The sequence below is a fragment of the Archocentrus centrarchus genome, chromosome 23 (assembly GCF_007364275.1).
Source record: "Archocentrus centrarchus isolate MPI-CPG fArcCen1 chromosome 23, fArcCen1, whole genome shotgun sequence".
Lineage (NCBI taxonomy): Eukaryota > Metazoa > Chordata > Actinopteri > Cichliformes > Cichlidae > Archocentrus > Archocentrus centrarchus.
This window is the reverse complement of record NC_044368.1, coordinates 13,038,575-13,056,059: the sequence shown is the minus strand read 5'-3', so window position 1 is coordinate 13,056,059 and position 17,485 is coordinate 13,038,575. Positions and strand designations below refer to the sequence as shown.

The following is a 17,485-nucleotide window of genomic DNA, read 5'->3' as shown; positions in this document are numbered from 1 at the left end:
TCATAAAAATATCATGCGTAACTGATCCCCCCTCTTGTGAAACTCCCCTCTTCTCCGCATGGAGATCAGAGGTCAGGGTCAGATACAGTACACAGCAACCAGAGCCAGTGCTGAGAAAAGAGAGAAGGCCAGAAGGTCTTTCCTAAAATATTCTTCATCATACAACCATAAGACAAGTCATGCACATGCGCACGCACAGAGTACAGTAGACTAGAGTACTCTCTGACGTGTGTTTATCTCCTCAGTCTGCTTGACCTGTTTCTAATGAACTGTGGAAGGAAGAAACAAGCCTCGCCACAGACATGCAGAAGCCAACACTATGTGTTTGCAAGGGGCAACCAATCAGAAGACAAATGGACTGCAACTGCAAAATGCTTTTAGATAGGAATATAACCAGAATACAATCAACTAACAACCCAACCAGCTGAGTCGGGTCCCCGGTTGCAAAGAGATGCATTGTAGACAAGTTGCCCTCATTGATGCATACTGACTCAGACTGATTGCAACGTGTTGGCACTCTGTCTTCATTTATAAATTAGATGGCAATCATTTGCAAACCTGTCTGAGAGTGATTGCAGTCAGTGCAATTCAGACAACAGTCGTTTGAAGACAAGTTGCCTCCCACCAGACAACCTGTGTAGTTGCCTTGTGATTGAAAGTGGTTGACTCTGGTTGACCAGTTGGTCGTTGCAACTACTTGCAGTCGGTAGCTGAATGCAAAAAAAACCCCCAAAACAAATGTTTCCTAGTTTGAGGATATGTTAGGGCTTTTTGTTTGTTTGTTTGGCTGAATATCTTTGGGTTCTCCTATTTTTAGGAACTTAAATCAGCAAAAAATGTTCAGAATTCAGTTAGTGGATTAGTAAATAATGAATCTCTCATATATAGCAACAGCCAAACTATAGATCCCACTCAGTGCACAGCTAAGGGCAAGAAAGTTTGAGTCAGCTCAGAAATAACAATAAACAGAGAAAGAAAAAGTAGGAAATTGAGAAGGACATGAAATTGGGCCAGAATAGAAACACGAGGAGCGAGGGACAAGAAAGCAAAGAAAACAGTGAATATTTACTGGGATAACAAGCAAATAAGTTTAAAGACAAGAGCAACAACAAGCAGTTTGTGTGAGGAAAAGGCTTGTTGGCTCAGTGACAGCGTCCCCTCTCCTTCTCCCTCTTACTCAGACTGAATAGATGGGTTTGTTTGTTGTCACTGCTCGAACTAAAGGAAAACAAAGTGACTTGATTCCCCTCTGTGTTTATTGGAAGACAGTTCGTTGTGCATAAGTGTCTATTGAGTTCCTGTCCCCAGACAGCTTTATCCTGAATACCAATTTGGTTCCTCTGTTCTTTCCTCCGTCTTTGGCACGCTCACTTTCTCTTCAGTTTGTCAGTTACATCAAATTTAAATGAACTGGAGGCTCAAGTTGGAATTTCTTCGCAATATTGCATAACATATATATTCAACACCCAGCCCTTTCTCCAAGAATATGAAGACAGGGAAATGTATGAATGTATACACTCACTGGCCACTTCATTAGGTACAGCTGTTCAAATTCTTGTCAAGGCAAATATCTAATCAGCGAATCACATGACAGTAACTCAGTGCATTTAGGCATGTAGACATGGTCAAGACAACCTGCTGAAGTTCAAACTGAGCTGATTCAAGTTACTTTGAAAGTTGTTGCTGCCAGAGGGGGTGGTCTGAATATTTCACAAAGTGCTGATCTACTGGGATTTTCCCACACAGCCATCTCTAGGGTTTACAAAGAGTGGTCTAAAAAAGTATCCAGTGAGTGGCAGTTCTCTGGGTGAAAATGCTGTGTTGATGCCAGAGGTCAGAGGACAATGGCCAGACTGCTTCAAGGAAGGCAGCAGTAACTCAAATAACCACTCGTTACACCCAAAGTATGCAGAAGATGCATACCTGGTTATGTGTGGGTATAACACGTCCAGCCATGAGGGCAGATGGGTTACAGCAGCAGAAGACCACACCAGGTACCACTCCTGTCAGCTAAGAACAGGAAACTGAGCTACAGTTCACACAGTCTGACCAAAATTGGACAATAGAAGACTGGAAAAAGTTACTCGAGCTGATGAGTCTCAATTTCTGCTGCAACTTTATGGTCACACTGGCATAAACAACATAAAAACATGCATCCATCCTGCCTCGTATTAACAGGGCAGTCTGCTGCTGGTGGTGTGACAAAGTGGGAGAGATTTTCCTATCACACTTTGGGCCCCTTAGACCAATTTGAGAATTGTTTAAATTCCACAGCCTACCTGAGTATTGCTGCTGATTGTGTCCATCTTTTTATGACCACAGTGTACCTGTCTTCTGATGGCTGTTTCCAGCAAGATAACACAGCATGTCACAAAGCTCCTATCATCTCAAACAGGTTTCTTGAACATGACAATGAGTTTACTGTACTCGAATGGCCTCCACAGTCACCAGATCTCAATCCAATAGAGCAGCTTCAGGATGTAGTGCCAGCTGGAAATGCAACACATGGATGTGCAGCTGGCAAAATGCTGTAATGTCAATGTGGACCAAAATCTGGCCTACAGCTATTGTTTTGTTTTATCAATTAGATGTAAACATTTAGATAGAACATAATATTTTAAATGTATAAAATGCAGTTCTCAGACTTTTACAATATACACATTATTTATGTACAGCAGAATTTTATCAAATATATAAAAAGTATCCATATTAGAGGAAACCAGTGACGCCGCTGATTTAAACGTTACGTTTTCATATCGTAATTCATCACACCAGTGACGAATAGCGTCAAAACGACAGGCACACATTATATCCAATGAGACCGCGCTATTTGGTAGAGCGACATCCAGTTTAGCCAGTTAGAGTCTAATTCCTGGTCTGCGTTGCCAAATCAGAGCTTGCTATATCCTGGAAGAGGCGGGGCTATATGATCCTTGGCTTTACCTAGTCCGGATGTTCCCCAGTAGCGAATAACGAGCAGCAGTGTGTGAATGTGGCAGCCGAGGTAGACAGGGAGGGGTACATAGGCTGGCCAGACCCGGGTTCTTGTCTTTTTTCCCTTTATTTTTCATTTCTCGCACAGCCGAGTGTTTACAGTTGGTGCACCGCCGTGGTTGTGAAGTTGCGTACGGGGCAGAAAACCCGGCCGCTGCTGCTTTTCTCCGGGACTAACCGCTGTCGTTGTGAAAACAGTCCAGAAGAAAGAAGGAAAGGGAGAAACAACATGGGGCGATAATAAAAAAATGTGCTGTGTTGTGAGCCGACGATGACTCTCTGGGAGGACCCGTGAAGCTTATTTATTTTTATTTATCCTCCCCTCCCTCCCTTCTTCCCTTTTTCCTAGTGTCCTCTTTTGTTTTATTTTTTAACATTTCTCCTACCCCCCCTGCTAGTTTGGGAGATTTTTTTTCTTAAAGGAAAAGGCAACAGGAAGATTGAAGCATGGACCAAGCCGGCATCCTGAGAAAGTTTATCCAGGGGGTGAAGGCCATGAGAGAGGGGGACGATGAGAGGGGAGAGGATAACTTCGGCAGCGACTTTATGGTGGGTCAAAATTTACAGGCGCCTCTGTCTGGCTTCTTGTATCCTGTATCTATCTCACATGTACCCTCTTCCCTTTATAACCTCCACCTTTTCCTTCTTACTGACCTTCCGTATTCCACCCAGCCCCCTCCCCGTCTCCTGGTTCTCCGTGTATCCCCTAGGAGGTGAGGCAGGGGCGGCCACACTGCCCTCTTCCTTTTTCCTCCCATTTCTAGGCTTTACATGGCGGCCTAGCATTGTCTCCCATGCTACAGAAACACCACCGACTCCTGTTTCTTTAAAATGGAAAAAAAGGCAAATAACAGTTAAGACACATTGACGTCTCTTTGCAGCCCTGTGTTAATGTATTTCTTAAAATGATGTTGCTGGAGCAGCTTGTAGGTGAATCTTTTATTGTGGCTATATGTCTGATTGAGACACAGTGCAGTGATTCATTGTCCTCAATAAGCAGTAAATATCCACAAACCTGAGCTTAACTGTATGCTTGATCTCCCATGGTTTCCCCTGTGTTTCAATGCTAGAAAACTGAACTATTTATGAAAATGAATTCAATTTTATTAGAAGATTTGGCAGATATCTGCTCTGGTGATTCATAAATCTGGTCACATGCAAACTTTTATTTACATTTCCACTTTAAAGCAGTCAAATTGCAAAGCGCTACACACACCTTGCACCCACAAAAATGACCATTAAGTTGATTTGAAAGCCATTTAAACTAAAACTTATAACAGCATTAGTTTTAAACTCGTCACTTTCCTACATGTGGAGAGGATCTTTTGAGATTGAATAGAGATGCTTGCTGTTAAAGTAATTTTGAATGCATATTTTGTGGTGACTGCTGACCCGCAGTCATTAGTTTGGCTTCTCTACATAACTGGATGTCACTGTGTTCTAAGTCTGGACTCGAAATAGGACCGGGCTTGTGAAATAGCTCAAAATGCCACTCCTATAAAAGCATTTGTGTCATTGAGTCAGCTTTTAATTTAGATATGTTTGGTAATTTTCTGGTATAATTTGATTTATTATCTTTATTTACAGCAATTAAAGTTATACTAAAGCTATTTAACCAAGTTTACAGTTTTATGGGTTTAGGGTTTGTTTGTTTTTTTCTTTTTCACGAGCAACATTACCTTCCATTACATTACTTATTTATTAATCATCTTGCGATTTTTTTATTATGTGAGAATGAAGCTGCTCAGCACCAGAATGGTTAACTTTTTCCCCCACACACAGACTCTCCTCACTTCCCTACTTCATGCAAGCTGCTTGCTGGAGCTTGCAACATTCTTTCTTGGCCCATTTCATAACATTTTGTCCTGGCTTTAAAAATGCAACACTCTAGCACACTTTGGATCAGGGCCTCTTTCGTTGAGATTAAGTACATAAGAGTTTCTGTAATAAGCAGAGCTGTGTCTAATTTTGTGCTCTTGACTTAGCCTTCTGTCTTGTCCTTTGAGCGAAAGTTGCAGAAAACAAGGAGCTGGGAGATGTTGCGCCAAGAAAAAATGAATTCTCTGCTATGTGAGGGGCATTAAGGAAATGCTTGATGGACGAGCGCTAAGGAGTTGGAACTAGTCTGCCTTTGGCTTATTTACAGAACATTGATTTCAGAATACATAGCCTCTTTAGTTTGAATTTCTACGCTATAGCCTCAGTTTAATGTCCATATGTTTGCGATTTTATTGCCTGCCTGTTTCTCTTACCCTTAAATTCTGTATGTAGAGTGAGCTGGTTAAATGCAGGTTCTTCTTTTAGCACCACTATACTTGTCATTCATAAGATTACACACGTCCACGCCTTGTCACACTGCCTCCAACAACCACACATATGTGAGGAGGACTCGTAGGCAAAGCAACACAATTTTAAAGCTTTTAACGATGAGAAGGTGTTTCTTGCTGTCAGTTTCTCCAGCAAAACACCCCACCAGTTTTGTGGCTACTAAAAGTGGTGTCTTTTATAGATGTTGCAGGAAACTGCTGACACTTTTTCATGTTTTAACTCTTGATTATTTGTGTGATGTCTGCAGTTTCCTTTCAAATGAGTTTCATTGGCATGAAATACAATAGATTTCCTGTTAGCCTTTGGGCTATCACACATGTCTCTAGACAGTAACTTGATAATCAAGCAGCTCATATAAACTTAATCTGTTGGGCATTAAAGTGCTTCAATTAATTCAATTATCCTTTATCTCATTAGTCATAGTAATCAGGTTATTTTTGTACATGCAATGTTACTGAATGAGGTTTATAGAAATTTGTCTTCAAGCTAAAATTTCCTCACAGCTGGCAGCAGCTTGTGAATGTTGAGTTTCACCTAAATTATTTAGCAAATGCACCAGCTTGCAGTCAAGAAAACTTGTCCCGATTGAGCACAGGTGGGCTGTGTGCCAGTGTACGGAGCGCCATTAAGCCTCACAAGCCGCAGAAAACATGTAAGTAAGTGTTTTAGCCAGTTGCCGCTAGTCTGTGGCACTGATTTCAAGCCTTGTGAGGCTTTCAATTGCTGGAGTCAAGCTCACAATACCACAAGCACATGGGGTGTGCTTCTCTACAAAGTGACTCACCAGAACACCCTGACATAACACCCACTTTAACTGCCTATTGTTGTTTATATATAGAATGTGTTTTATTCACATAATTACAGGCTCTGGTGGGGCAAAGAGTCAGAGATTATATGTTTTCTTCAGTAGTTGTTTTGCCGTTTGATGCAATGGGGATGCTTCAGGTTTTTCTTCTACCTGGCACCCTAATTGGAAGTATCGTGGGGTCTCTTGTCATGTTTGACCTCATTAGAAAACTGTACAGTGAGCTGTTTCAGTGGCAGTCATGTAGAGGCAGATTACATGGGAGGTAAAGTTTTTATGGCCTCTCATGAAGTACAATGCAGAAAGCATGATGAGCAGTGTTAAAGATGTATACTGAGAATTAAATGTTTGCTCTAGAGACCTGTATTATTTGGTGATGTAATTGAGCTCTTTAATTTGTTCATAGTGTGTCTTTGTCCAGTGACGAGCACTTTGTTGGTGAATTCAAATGGAAATCAGATTCAGAGTCAATCTGTCACATATAAACTATTGCAGTGGTGGATGCTGGTGAGGTCAGGTAAAAGCTCAGGCTTCAGACTGCTCTAGTGTCTCCTTTTTCAGACATTTTTTTTCCCTACTTTTGGCTCTGTATGATGTCAAAGTGGGAGTGCAGAAGCACCCATCTGTTGTTAAAACCATCTGCTCACTGGGGTAGCCAATCAGAAGATTGCTGGCTTAAAGGGTGAGGAGCCAGTGAATGAGCTGAGGCCAAGTATAGGATAAGGATTTTCTTTTTTTTTTTACAGTGAATCACGCAAAGCTGCTCTACTAGAGGCTAAGAATAAAAATGTGAGATGGAAATGGGTGTTACAGGTGCTTTTTTTTTTTTTTTTTTTAAAAAAGGTTAAACTGTGTCATCAGTAAAAGATGCATGCATTTTTTGTGTGTGTATGTATACATACTTTTGCCTGGTGATGATGACTTAATCCAAAAAGTACATATAGGATAAAAGGTCAGATATGTACTGTTATCTAGTCCATCTGTGCAGATGCAACAATGACAGTCGTACTTTTTCCACAAAGGATGGTTATCAGCGGCTTCTGTCGACCCACGACTTTCCAAACCAGCTATTAGTGCTTATGTATGAGTTTTTTTTTTTTTTTTTAAATAGCCTGTTCAACCACAGAACCGAGAGGAGGAATTAAGATAAACCATAACAGTTCATGAAAGTTGGGTAACACAGGGAAAGAGTGAAATGACAAAATTAATGTAATAATTCAGTATACAATATAAATCCACCAATCAAGTTTTCTTTCTTAAAAAAGTTGAAATCTGAATTTTTTTTTTTTTTTAAATATGGGCTTTATGTTTTTAAAAGCCGCCTCCAACAACTCATCTTCAGTAGATTCATGTCAACTCCACCCTCTTGAACTCAGGCTGGTAGTCCTTGTGAGCTCTCTGTGGGAGCACAAAGCAGTTCTCCACCAGCTGCAGGTCCTCCTAAGAGTTACAGTCCAGCTTGGAGCTCATCTTCAGAGCAACAAGGACTACAGTTGCCAGCTACAGTCCAAGATGGTTGAATTAGAGTATGTTCAGCCACTGGGTGTGAGTGTGTCTCTGAGTCAGGTGAACAATAGCACTACTTTGGATTTCCCCATAAAGTCATTCTAGTCATAACACAGAAAAGGCTGTTAAAGGGAACTAAAAAGTTCCCTTTAATAAAATACAATTTCACAATTCATTCACACAATGACAGCATAGACTGTAAATAAAAGATTGACGTGATACCTATTGGTAAGTGAAGTCCCTTTATGGTACCTCAAGCTACATGAGCAGTTTGAAACACGAGCAATCTCCCTTTGCTGGTCATTAAAACGAATGCAGGTTAAAGGCACTTCCTTATTGCCTTCGCTTTTCAGACCTCGAAGCTACTTCCATTTTCTATATACAGTTGCAATATATGACTTGCTTCAGATTCTTACTTATAGTACTGTCCAAAGTACTATAAAAATGATGTTGTATAGATGTTAAAGATATGACAAAATATTTGGTGTGGGTAGGATGGAGAACATCATCAGAGCTGCTGTGGCCGTGTTTCAAGTCCATCCTAAATATCTCACAGTGCTAACAAGCATGTTTTACTTATTTGCAGCATGACTGTCCCCTTTACAAGGTGAATTTTGTGTATTCATTGAAGTGTAAAACTGATTGTTCTGCTTTGCCGCTGGGAGTTAATCCTTAGATTGTAATAATCTCCCTTACCTGGAAATAGCTGTGTCATAAATAATACTGTGACTCACAAATCTGGCACTGTGAAACAAGTGGAACCTCTACACAGAAAACTCTCACTTGTTGCTTTCTTGGGGATGATCTGTGTGTAATTTCCTGTGGGCAGAGTAAGGATCCTATTTAAAGTGGTGTCTCCACTTGACTTCCTATTTAACTGACCAATCAAAGCTCGCTCAGCTGAGTCGACTATTATGGTCTAATTTAAAGTGTCTTTCATTTCGGTGCAAAGAGAGGCAGACTTTTTATTGGATTTTGCAATCAGTAGGATTTTTTTGTCATATGGATTTACACATTGTGTGACCTCTGTACAAATAACAGTCATACTTTCAGTACACTGGGTGAGGTAGTCTGATTATAGACTTTAGCTCAAGGCAGGTTGATTGAACACACAGCTGGTGATAGACATAGAAGCTGCAGGGGTTGAGCTTGTGACCTCTCTGTGATAGGGCACTGGGCCACCATGCAGCCTGATAAAACATTTAGTGAGCAGTTCAATCCTAAATGCCTCACAGGGTCGTATGCATGGATTTTTGCAAAGCTGTCCTTGGTGGCATTGTCTCCAAATGTTATTAGTCATCAATTTTAACTTGTGCAAACTCAAACTGGATCTTGTTACACCACAGAAAGTCTGTTACTACAAGAAAAGGTTGAGGTGCGCGTTGTGGAGTGTGTATGTACTTTGAGGTGATAATGTTTCCAAATACACTCTCATAAAAACACGTGTACCTGCTTTTGGGAACACTGGACTCAATTTTGTAGTCTAGACAAGGTTTAGAAGTGGGAGTTGAGCCTCTTTGTGTCCGCGCTTGCCACAACTCTGCAAGCAGATTACTCCCAAGGAGCACATCAAAGGAAGCGAAAAAGTGCAAACACGCACGCTTCACTACAGTGTTCATCAGACCACAGACATTAAATGCTCAGCAAGGAGATGAAGAGAGGAGATGTGACAATGCCAAACATACGTGTGTGTTTATGATTGTGTGTGTGGTAACAGTTTCCACTGTCACCGGGGGGCTTTCCCTTATGCGAGGTGTGTGTGTGTGTGTGTGTGTGTGTGTGTGTGTGTGTGTGTGTGTGTGTGTGTGTGTGTGTGTGTGTGTGTGTGTGTGTGTTTTTCCACATTCAGTGCAGAATCTGAAGGCCTTTTTTGCCCATGTATTACCCCCCACACACAAACACTTGGGCAGGGATTTGTAACACTGGTAGCCACTGATGCCACAGTGTTTGTTTTTTTGTTTTGTGTTTTTTTTTAAAAGTGACAGTGGTTACTGAGGGAGGTCTGGGGCAAACTTGTCAGTGGAAGTCACTATTGCCAAAGGGAGAGAAAGCACTGACCTGATAAATTATGTGAATAGTAGCAAAAATGACCCACCAGTCTTAACCAAGGGTCCACCTCCAGAGCTGCAAGATGAAGCCAATGTAGAAGTGGCAGAAACTGCAGTTCCTCCAAGCGCCATCTGAGGAACTTTTTCTTTTAAGGTTCTTTTGGAAGCGAGGCCATTAAGCTGTCTCCTGGACTGCCTGTTCATTCTAGGCTCTCATTTTCACCCCATCAGTTAGGCATAGAGACATTTCTAAATTGTATTTATGTTGTTTGCAAAAACAGTTTAGCAGTGGTTTCTAAAATCTGCACAAAAGAGCTTCTTTGTCATCTGACATTTGGTCTGTTCTTGTTTTTGATTATACTGTCAGAAGGCACTTTTGGCAGCCCGTTGGCAGTGTTCCCTCTCCATTAAATTAGAACCTGACTTCATTACCTTTATAGACATTTCTACATAATCCAGCAAATATGTTCTTTCTCTGGTTCAGCTCTACTGCTAGTTTTTCTCAAATGGTAGCTTAGTCTCCAAGTGCCACTTGAAGCACCTTCTCCCAACAGGCTGAGGGCTGCTGACACACCCGGTCCAACTAAGGATCATAACACGAGTGGCTTACTTGATACTGTCTACTAAATTCATAACTGCAGAACTTAAAAAAATTATTTTCTTCAGATAAATTACTGCAGCAGTCATTATTCATTACTCTTGTATTAGAAATACAAGTGAGCGATTGCTCACGCTTGAGCACCAGTCTTGCAAATTCTCCTCCAAGAGCTTCCTTTTCCTACACTGAGTTATCACTAACCCAGCTATCTGTTTTGCTCATGGTGTTATAGCTTTGCGATTTTAATGTGAATATAAATAAAACACGACTGGGGCAACAGATCTGTAAACATAATAAATATAGAACAACTCAGAATGACAGAACATGCATAAGATTAGCACAAAAGTTCATAATTGGCAACTGCAAACCCAGAACATGCAAAATTAATAGAAAAGTGCACAGAGCTGTATATTTTTAATCTACAAAATAGTTAAATATTCAATAATAAAACATTTCATGAACTAAAAATAAAATGTCACAAAAATCCAAAATATTTAAGTAAAATTTTTTAAGGTTGTCATAATTAACATATTTATAATTATTTCTTTGTATTGTGTAGGTAACAAGTTTTATTGCAGCTGCTGTACATTTGCTTTTATCAGCCTGTTTGTGAGAATGTGTGCAGGGGGTTACACTGCAGGGGTCGGCTGCTCTGTGTGTGTGTGTGTGTGTGTGTGTGTGTGTGTGTGTGTGTGTGTGTGTGTGTACCACCATCAGCCCGCCGCATGTTACTACAACAAGAAACATGACTTCCCAATTTCTTGTAGTGTCACAATCCTCTTTGTTCTCACCCGCACCTTCCCACGGTTTAACCCAGAAAATAACTTTTTGCCTATAAGTCGGATGTTTCTCAAAAGAGACGTAACGCAATATTTCCGGTCCACAGTTGGGGTAGGGGTGGGTGCATGTGGGTGGGGGGGTTGAGACAGAGAGAGGATGAAAACTAGCTGACCCACTGGCAACCCAGAAGATCTTAATTGATCAAGATAAGGAGACCACACAGTGAAATACTCAGGAAATTATGCCCTGTGTGTAATGAATGACTTATGTGAAAGGAAATGCATAAAGGGACGAGTCATAGCGTTCATGCCACCTCACCCACATTCATTTACCTGCACTCATTTACCCTGCTTTTGTAAATGTTGTATCTAAAATGTTATATTAATCCACAGAATCACACGCTAAAGTCCAGATTTGGTCAGCAGCTTGACCTTTAACAGAGTGAATATAGTATCTGAGCAGGGAGGCGATTAATACATGCACGTAGCCACCGAGCACACACGAAACACACAATGAGGTCCTGTCCCAGATGATTGGGATTATGAGGTTTGTTCACATCTGCTTCCTGCTGTAGGCTCTGATCCAGGGTGGGAAATTACCAACAAGCCGATACTGGTAAATGTTAACCATTTATGTGTACGTGCGTACGTGCTCTAGAAATGCAGCTGATCGAATTACTTTTCTGTATTAATTATTTCAGGATCAAGTTCCTTGTTGATGATGGGTCTTTAAAATTGTCCAATGAGTTTGAGAAGGTGATTAAATTTCAGACTTCTTTTAGGGAAACAAAATGGAGCAAAGGCAGCGGAGAGGTCATGCTGTGATAATTAGGTTCACTCTCACTCTCAGCTTCAGAGCCTAATATGGACATCTCAGGCACAAAGCTCTTGCTCTTCAAATCTTGGGTTTGTAAGGGGTAGCCAATCAGAAGGAAGGAGAATATAAACTGAAAGGCCAGTAAAAGATTAGTAAGGATTTTTATTTTATTCTTGAGATTTTGTTCTTGGGCTTTTGGGTGTCCACCTCAAAGAAACCTTGTTTTTCATTACATTAGATTTCATTATACATTATTTGACTGTCTCAAAAAACGAAACCAGCCAAACTTAATCTCAAACTGACAAAACATTTAAACAATTCTGCAGAAATGTTTCTGCATTCATTGTCTGTAGGCTGTTTAATTTTCCACTTCCCTCATCAGTTTGTCCGACTGTATTCCAGTCCCTTTTCCTTCCACTTGCTTTTATTTTCTTTGTCCACTTCGTTTTGTCTTTTGACATCACAAAGTCACAGAAACAGTGACTCATTAAATCAGAGGAAGAAGTGTGAGTAGGTTTCGGTGCGCGTCTGTCTACAGAGTATACTGTACATGCATGGGTGGCATTCGCGGTCCCAAAGGAAGTGAGCACTCAGGAGTAATGGTGGTTTTAAATGTTCAGCACAGGTGCTTCCTGCAGTCCCTCTGAATCATAAACCTGCATACAGACTCAAATTGCAAATATAGTTACAGAATAATTACTTGACATTATTGTAACCTTGTGTCCTGTTTGTGCATCATCATCCTCGGCCTTTGACTCTCATAGCAAGACATACACAGGGATTCAACCAGATGCGTTAGAACTGAAAATGAAAGTGTGACAGAAAGGAAAGCCCGATGGCTACTTTAAAAAAAAAAAAAAAAAATCACATTGCTGTCTCACCCCTGTGTAAGAGACTGTTTTTACAGACCCATACTGTCAATGCTCCACTGACCTATATTGGCCAGTTGTCTTCAAGTGGAAATGAGTGCACAATGCATAAAAGTGTGTATGCTAAGCTTGGCAGCTTATGCTAGTTGTTTGGCATCATTATTTGTCAAGATCTGTGGCTAACGATCGGGTCTGAACCCCTGACTCATTGCAGTACTTAGGGTGTGGTTTGATGTTATTTCCTCTGTTAATGAGCATGATTTTTAAGCTCTGTTTAACTGTACAACTAATAGCAGGCACCTGACATGCTGGCTTGTTCTCTGAAACAAAAAACAGTCGACATCTGAGCCAAAAAACAAACCAAAACAAAATGACTGTAGTACCAGGTAAAAGTTGCATAGCCTCAATCTTAAGAAGAAAAACCAGAGAATATTGATGTCTGTGTATTTTTCTAATCTTTATTTAAAAAAAAAAAAATTTCACCTGCCAGTATTGAAAATATTATCAAGTATTTTCCTGGATATCTGTATCTAGTTTGAAATTCTAGTATCGTGACAACCGTAAAACTCTTGATGCTTCAAGACGGGACCCCACATGTCAGGGTGGTTGTGTCTCTTTTATACTGTCTGTAGCTTAGCATTAAGGAAACGCTTTTAAATCAATTTAAATTTGATGTTGAATTGCTTATTTATAGCACTTTTTCTTCTTGACTTGAGTCTTATATGGCTTTATTTTAAGTTGATGCACCAGCTTGTCATAGTTTCTCACTGGAGCTTGAAATTCTTTCTTGCCTATATGATTACATTCATGTACATTGTATATAGTGTTATTATTATTAGTAGTAGTATTAAGGTTAATATTGTTTGTTGATTTTATATATATTCTTTTCTTAATAGTGTGAATTATTATATCTTTATTTATATTTATAATAACTGCGGCTGCTGTTACACCCAAATTTCCCCTCTGTGGGACAATAAAGGCTGTTTCTTCTTCTTCTGATTCTTCTTCTTACATTTCATTGTCTACAATTTTTTTTTTTTTTTTTTTTTTTTAAGGAAAATCTGGAGCGTAAAAAATAAATTTGCTGTTAAAGTGAAACAAAGACAGTATATTTTTCACAAAATGTCAAGCTAATGTTTCTGCTGTTGCTTTTTTCTCAGCCACATCTTTCTTCATAACTGAGTATGATTTTGGACTTATGCAGCCTTTTTCTGATGAGGGACATTAATGCTGCAATAAAAGAAAGGCAGAGAGAGCACAGATCACGATGATTGAATTGTTTGACAGAGGGAAGCAGAGCAACAAACTCACACAGACCCTTTTAGTCTCTGTGCTGTAGCAGTGCATCTTTTCCCCGCATGCTAGCAGCGCGGGAGATGGATTTTTCTGAGAACATTGTGAGGGGTGACCTATTTTAGCATGTGTGTGTGTATGTGTATCTGCATGGAAGGTGACCGTCAGTGCAGCCTCTCTGCCAGTAACGCTCAATAACAGCACTTCCTGGCCACACACATTCAAAAACCTTCTCCCCACTGCTGCTGTAGGAAGAGCTTATTTTCTGTCAATCAGCTGAAGAAGAGTTGAAGAAACAGAACGTGTTTCTCTGTGTATGTGTGAATTATTCAGTGTACCAGGGAAGTACAGTGATGCTGACTTGTTCAGCCAGGAGACAGAAAGTAGGTTAGACCCGCTAACAACTACATCTCCTGGTAAAGCGCTCTTTCAGTCTCCACCATGATCCTTGTTTGCATTTTTTTAATCATTCTAATATCTTTATATTAGAATATCAGTCTGTCTCTCAGCTCAGTAATCACCCTGGCATCTCTAAGTCATTATAGGCTAAGTCAAGTCATTGTGAGGAAACGTGTCTGTGAGGACATGTGACTCAGTCACGCCCTCAAGGGGGTCTGCAAAGTTGGCTGTGGGCTGCTGGGGCACCGCCCTTCGTATGCGTGGCAGTGGAAGTCAAGCGTTCACAGGAAACTGGCCAGCTCAGTCACACTGCTTAACTTCTCAGACTGATAGGATGTGAGAATGTGGTAGAAACAGAATATGGAAGGAAAATGAGCAATTTGAGACGCATAAAAGTTGGGAGCGAGAAAAATGGAAAAATAGGCACAACTGGACCCCTGTAGAGTGCACGCTGTTGATTCAACACATCGTCTTCTAACATATACATGAGCAGTTAGCTCACCTGCTACATTTGCAGATGCAGCCACAACAGTGCAGTGAGGTTGGTTTCAGTGGGGTCTTGGCTATAAATTACTCATTACCCATGCATATTCTATGTGGGGTTTTCCCTTTTCTTCAGTGTGATTAGTGTGCATCTTTTTTGATAAGCCACAGTTAGGGGCATAAGTATTTGGACAGTGACACAGTTTTTGTAATTTTACCTTTTTACACCACCATGCTGAATTTTAAAATTAAGACAACCAAGATGTGATTGAAGTGATTAAAGACTTTTTGCTTTGTTTAGGAGGTTTTCATACATAGTCCCACTCCCCCATGTGTACAAATGTAGCTGAATTGCCCAGATTGTTGTGCTGTTTCTCACATGACTGATCTACATCACTACCTTACATATGTGCTTCACACCCACTCAATGTAGAACATCCTCCAACAAGTAATAAACTGCCACCTCACAGCCAGAGATGCATGAGCATGAGCCTTGTTCTGGTTCAGTCGTCTACAGGTAAACTGAGATTCTGTTAACTGGCACCTCTTAGTGAGCAGTGCCTATACACACAGAGCACTTAAACAATGCCATAGCAGGTGACCAGAGTACACTGGAGTTTTGGAAGAGACAGAAGCTAAAAGATTTAGAAATTTAAAATTCAGAGCTAAAATTACAAACCTGTACTTGAGAATCACTTGTGGTTTTCACACCTTTAAAGTCCCCAAGAGCTGTTATAAGGTTTTCTGAGAACACGATTTCCTGTAGTTTTTTTGTACTTGCTTTTAATGTGCTGAGATCTTTTATGGGGGTAGAAGATAAACTCAGTACAGTAGTGCTGAAACTCTTAAGCTGACATGAAGTTTAATACCTTTCTAGAAAGTGATTAATTTTAAGGGATATATCAGATAGTGCTGAGGCCTGTTTTTCATTTCTTAAATGTGGAATTAAATACTTAATCTACTGACGGCCAACCTGATCTGAACCTGAGAGCTGTTCTGTTATTGGATCTGTGCAAATCAGTTTGCTCATAACAAACACCATTTTTTTTTTTTTTTAAACACAAGTGCATGTAAATGGTAAATGGACTAGTTCTTATATAGCGCTTTTCTACTCAGTATGAGCACTCAAAGCGCTTATACAACCTGTTTGCATTCACCCATGCACTCCCATTCATACAAGCACTTCCATTTTTACGAAGCTAAGTGCTTTTAATTACCTAACATTCACACGCATTCATACTCCGACAGAACGGTCGGAGAGCAACTTGGGGTTAAGTATCTTGCCCAAGGATACATTGGCATGTAGCCCGGAGTAGCCAGGATTCGAACCGCTGACCTTCCGATCAGTAGGTGACCTGCTCTACCTACTGAGCTACAGCCACCCCTGAGCTACTGTTGCATGTGGCACTAGGACACCCTAGGTCACAGGTTTATGATTGATATTTGTAATATCAAATGTGCGGTCATATGTTCTGAACACTCAGGTGAAGAGAGGAGCTCAGCTGTCAACTGATCACCACCTGGAGGTGAGTTGGTTCAGGTGGCGGGGGCGAATGTTGGACAAACACTGAGGGAGGTCGAGGAAGGCTGAGGTCATCTTCAAGAAGGGGGACTGGAGGGTACACACCAGCTAAAAGGGGATCACACTCAGCATCCCCGGGAATGCCTACACCAGGCTGCTGGAAAGGAGAATTAGTCCATTAGTTGAACCTTGGATTCAAGAGAAACAGTGTGATTTTTGTCCCAATAGCCTTGTAAGGATTTTCTAGCGTGTGTGGAAGTTTGCCCATCCAGTCTACTTGTGTTTTGTGGACTTGGAGAAAGCATTCAGTCGCATCACTTGGGGTATCCTGTGGGGGAGTGCTGCAGGTATATGGGGTGTCTGGCCCATTGTTATGGGCCATTCAGTCCTTGTACAATTGCAGCGAGAGCTTGGTCTGCATACTGGCAATAAGTCAGACTTGTTTCTGGTAAGTGTTGGACTCCACCAGGGCTGCCCTTTGTCACAGATTCTGTTCAGAATTTTTATGGACAGAATTTCTAGGCGTAGCCAAGTCACAGAAGGCTTCCACCTTGGTGACCTCAAAATCTCCTCTCTGCTTTTTGCGAATGATGTTCTGTTGGCTTCATCAGGTGGTGGCCTCCTGCTTGCACTGGAACATTTGCGGTTGTTCCAGCAACGAGTTGCTGCCCCAAGTGGAGTTGTTTAAGTATCTCATGGTCTTGTTCACACGTGATGGAAGAAGGGAGCGGGAGATTGACAGATTGTGGCCGTGGCTGCAGTAATGTGGACGCCGCGCCAGTCTGTCGTGATGAAGAGAGAGAGCTGAGCATAAAAGTCAAGTTGTCCATTTACTGGTCGAGCTATGTCTCTACCCTCACCTGTGGTCACAAGCTTTGGGTCGTGACCGAAAGAACGAGATCGCGGGGGCAATTGGCGGTTATGAGCATCCTATGAAGGGTGGCTAGCCTGTCCCTTAGAGATGGGGTGAAGAGTGCAGTCATTTGAGAGGGGCTCAGAGTAAAGTCACTACTCCTCTGCATTGAAAGGAGCCAGTTGAAATGG

At 41.1% G+C, this 17,485-nt stretch overlaps 1 protein-coding gene across 3 annotated transcripts in view; it reads left to right on the top strand.

Annotated features, from left to right (window-relative positions):
- Nucleotides 1-2,978: 2,978 nt before the first annotated feature.
- Nucleotides 2,979-17,485, top strand: part of LOC115773442 (tyrosine-protein phosphatase non-receptor type 12) — a 49,600-nt gene continuing 35,093 nt past the window's right edge. For all 3 annotated transcript variants that reach the window (XM_030720180.1, XM_030720179.1, XM_030720182.1), the window contains exon 1: nt 2,979-3,543. In XM_030720180.1, the coding sequence (XP_030576040.1) occupies nt 3,442-3,543 (102 nt within the window). In that variant the 5' untranslated portion in view covers nt 2,979-3,441. The remainder of the gene's footprint in view (nt 3,544-17,485) is intronic.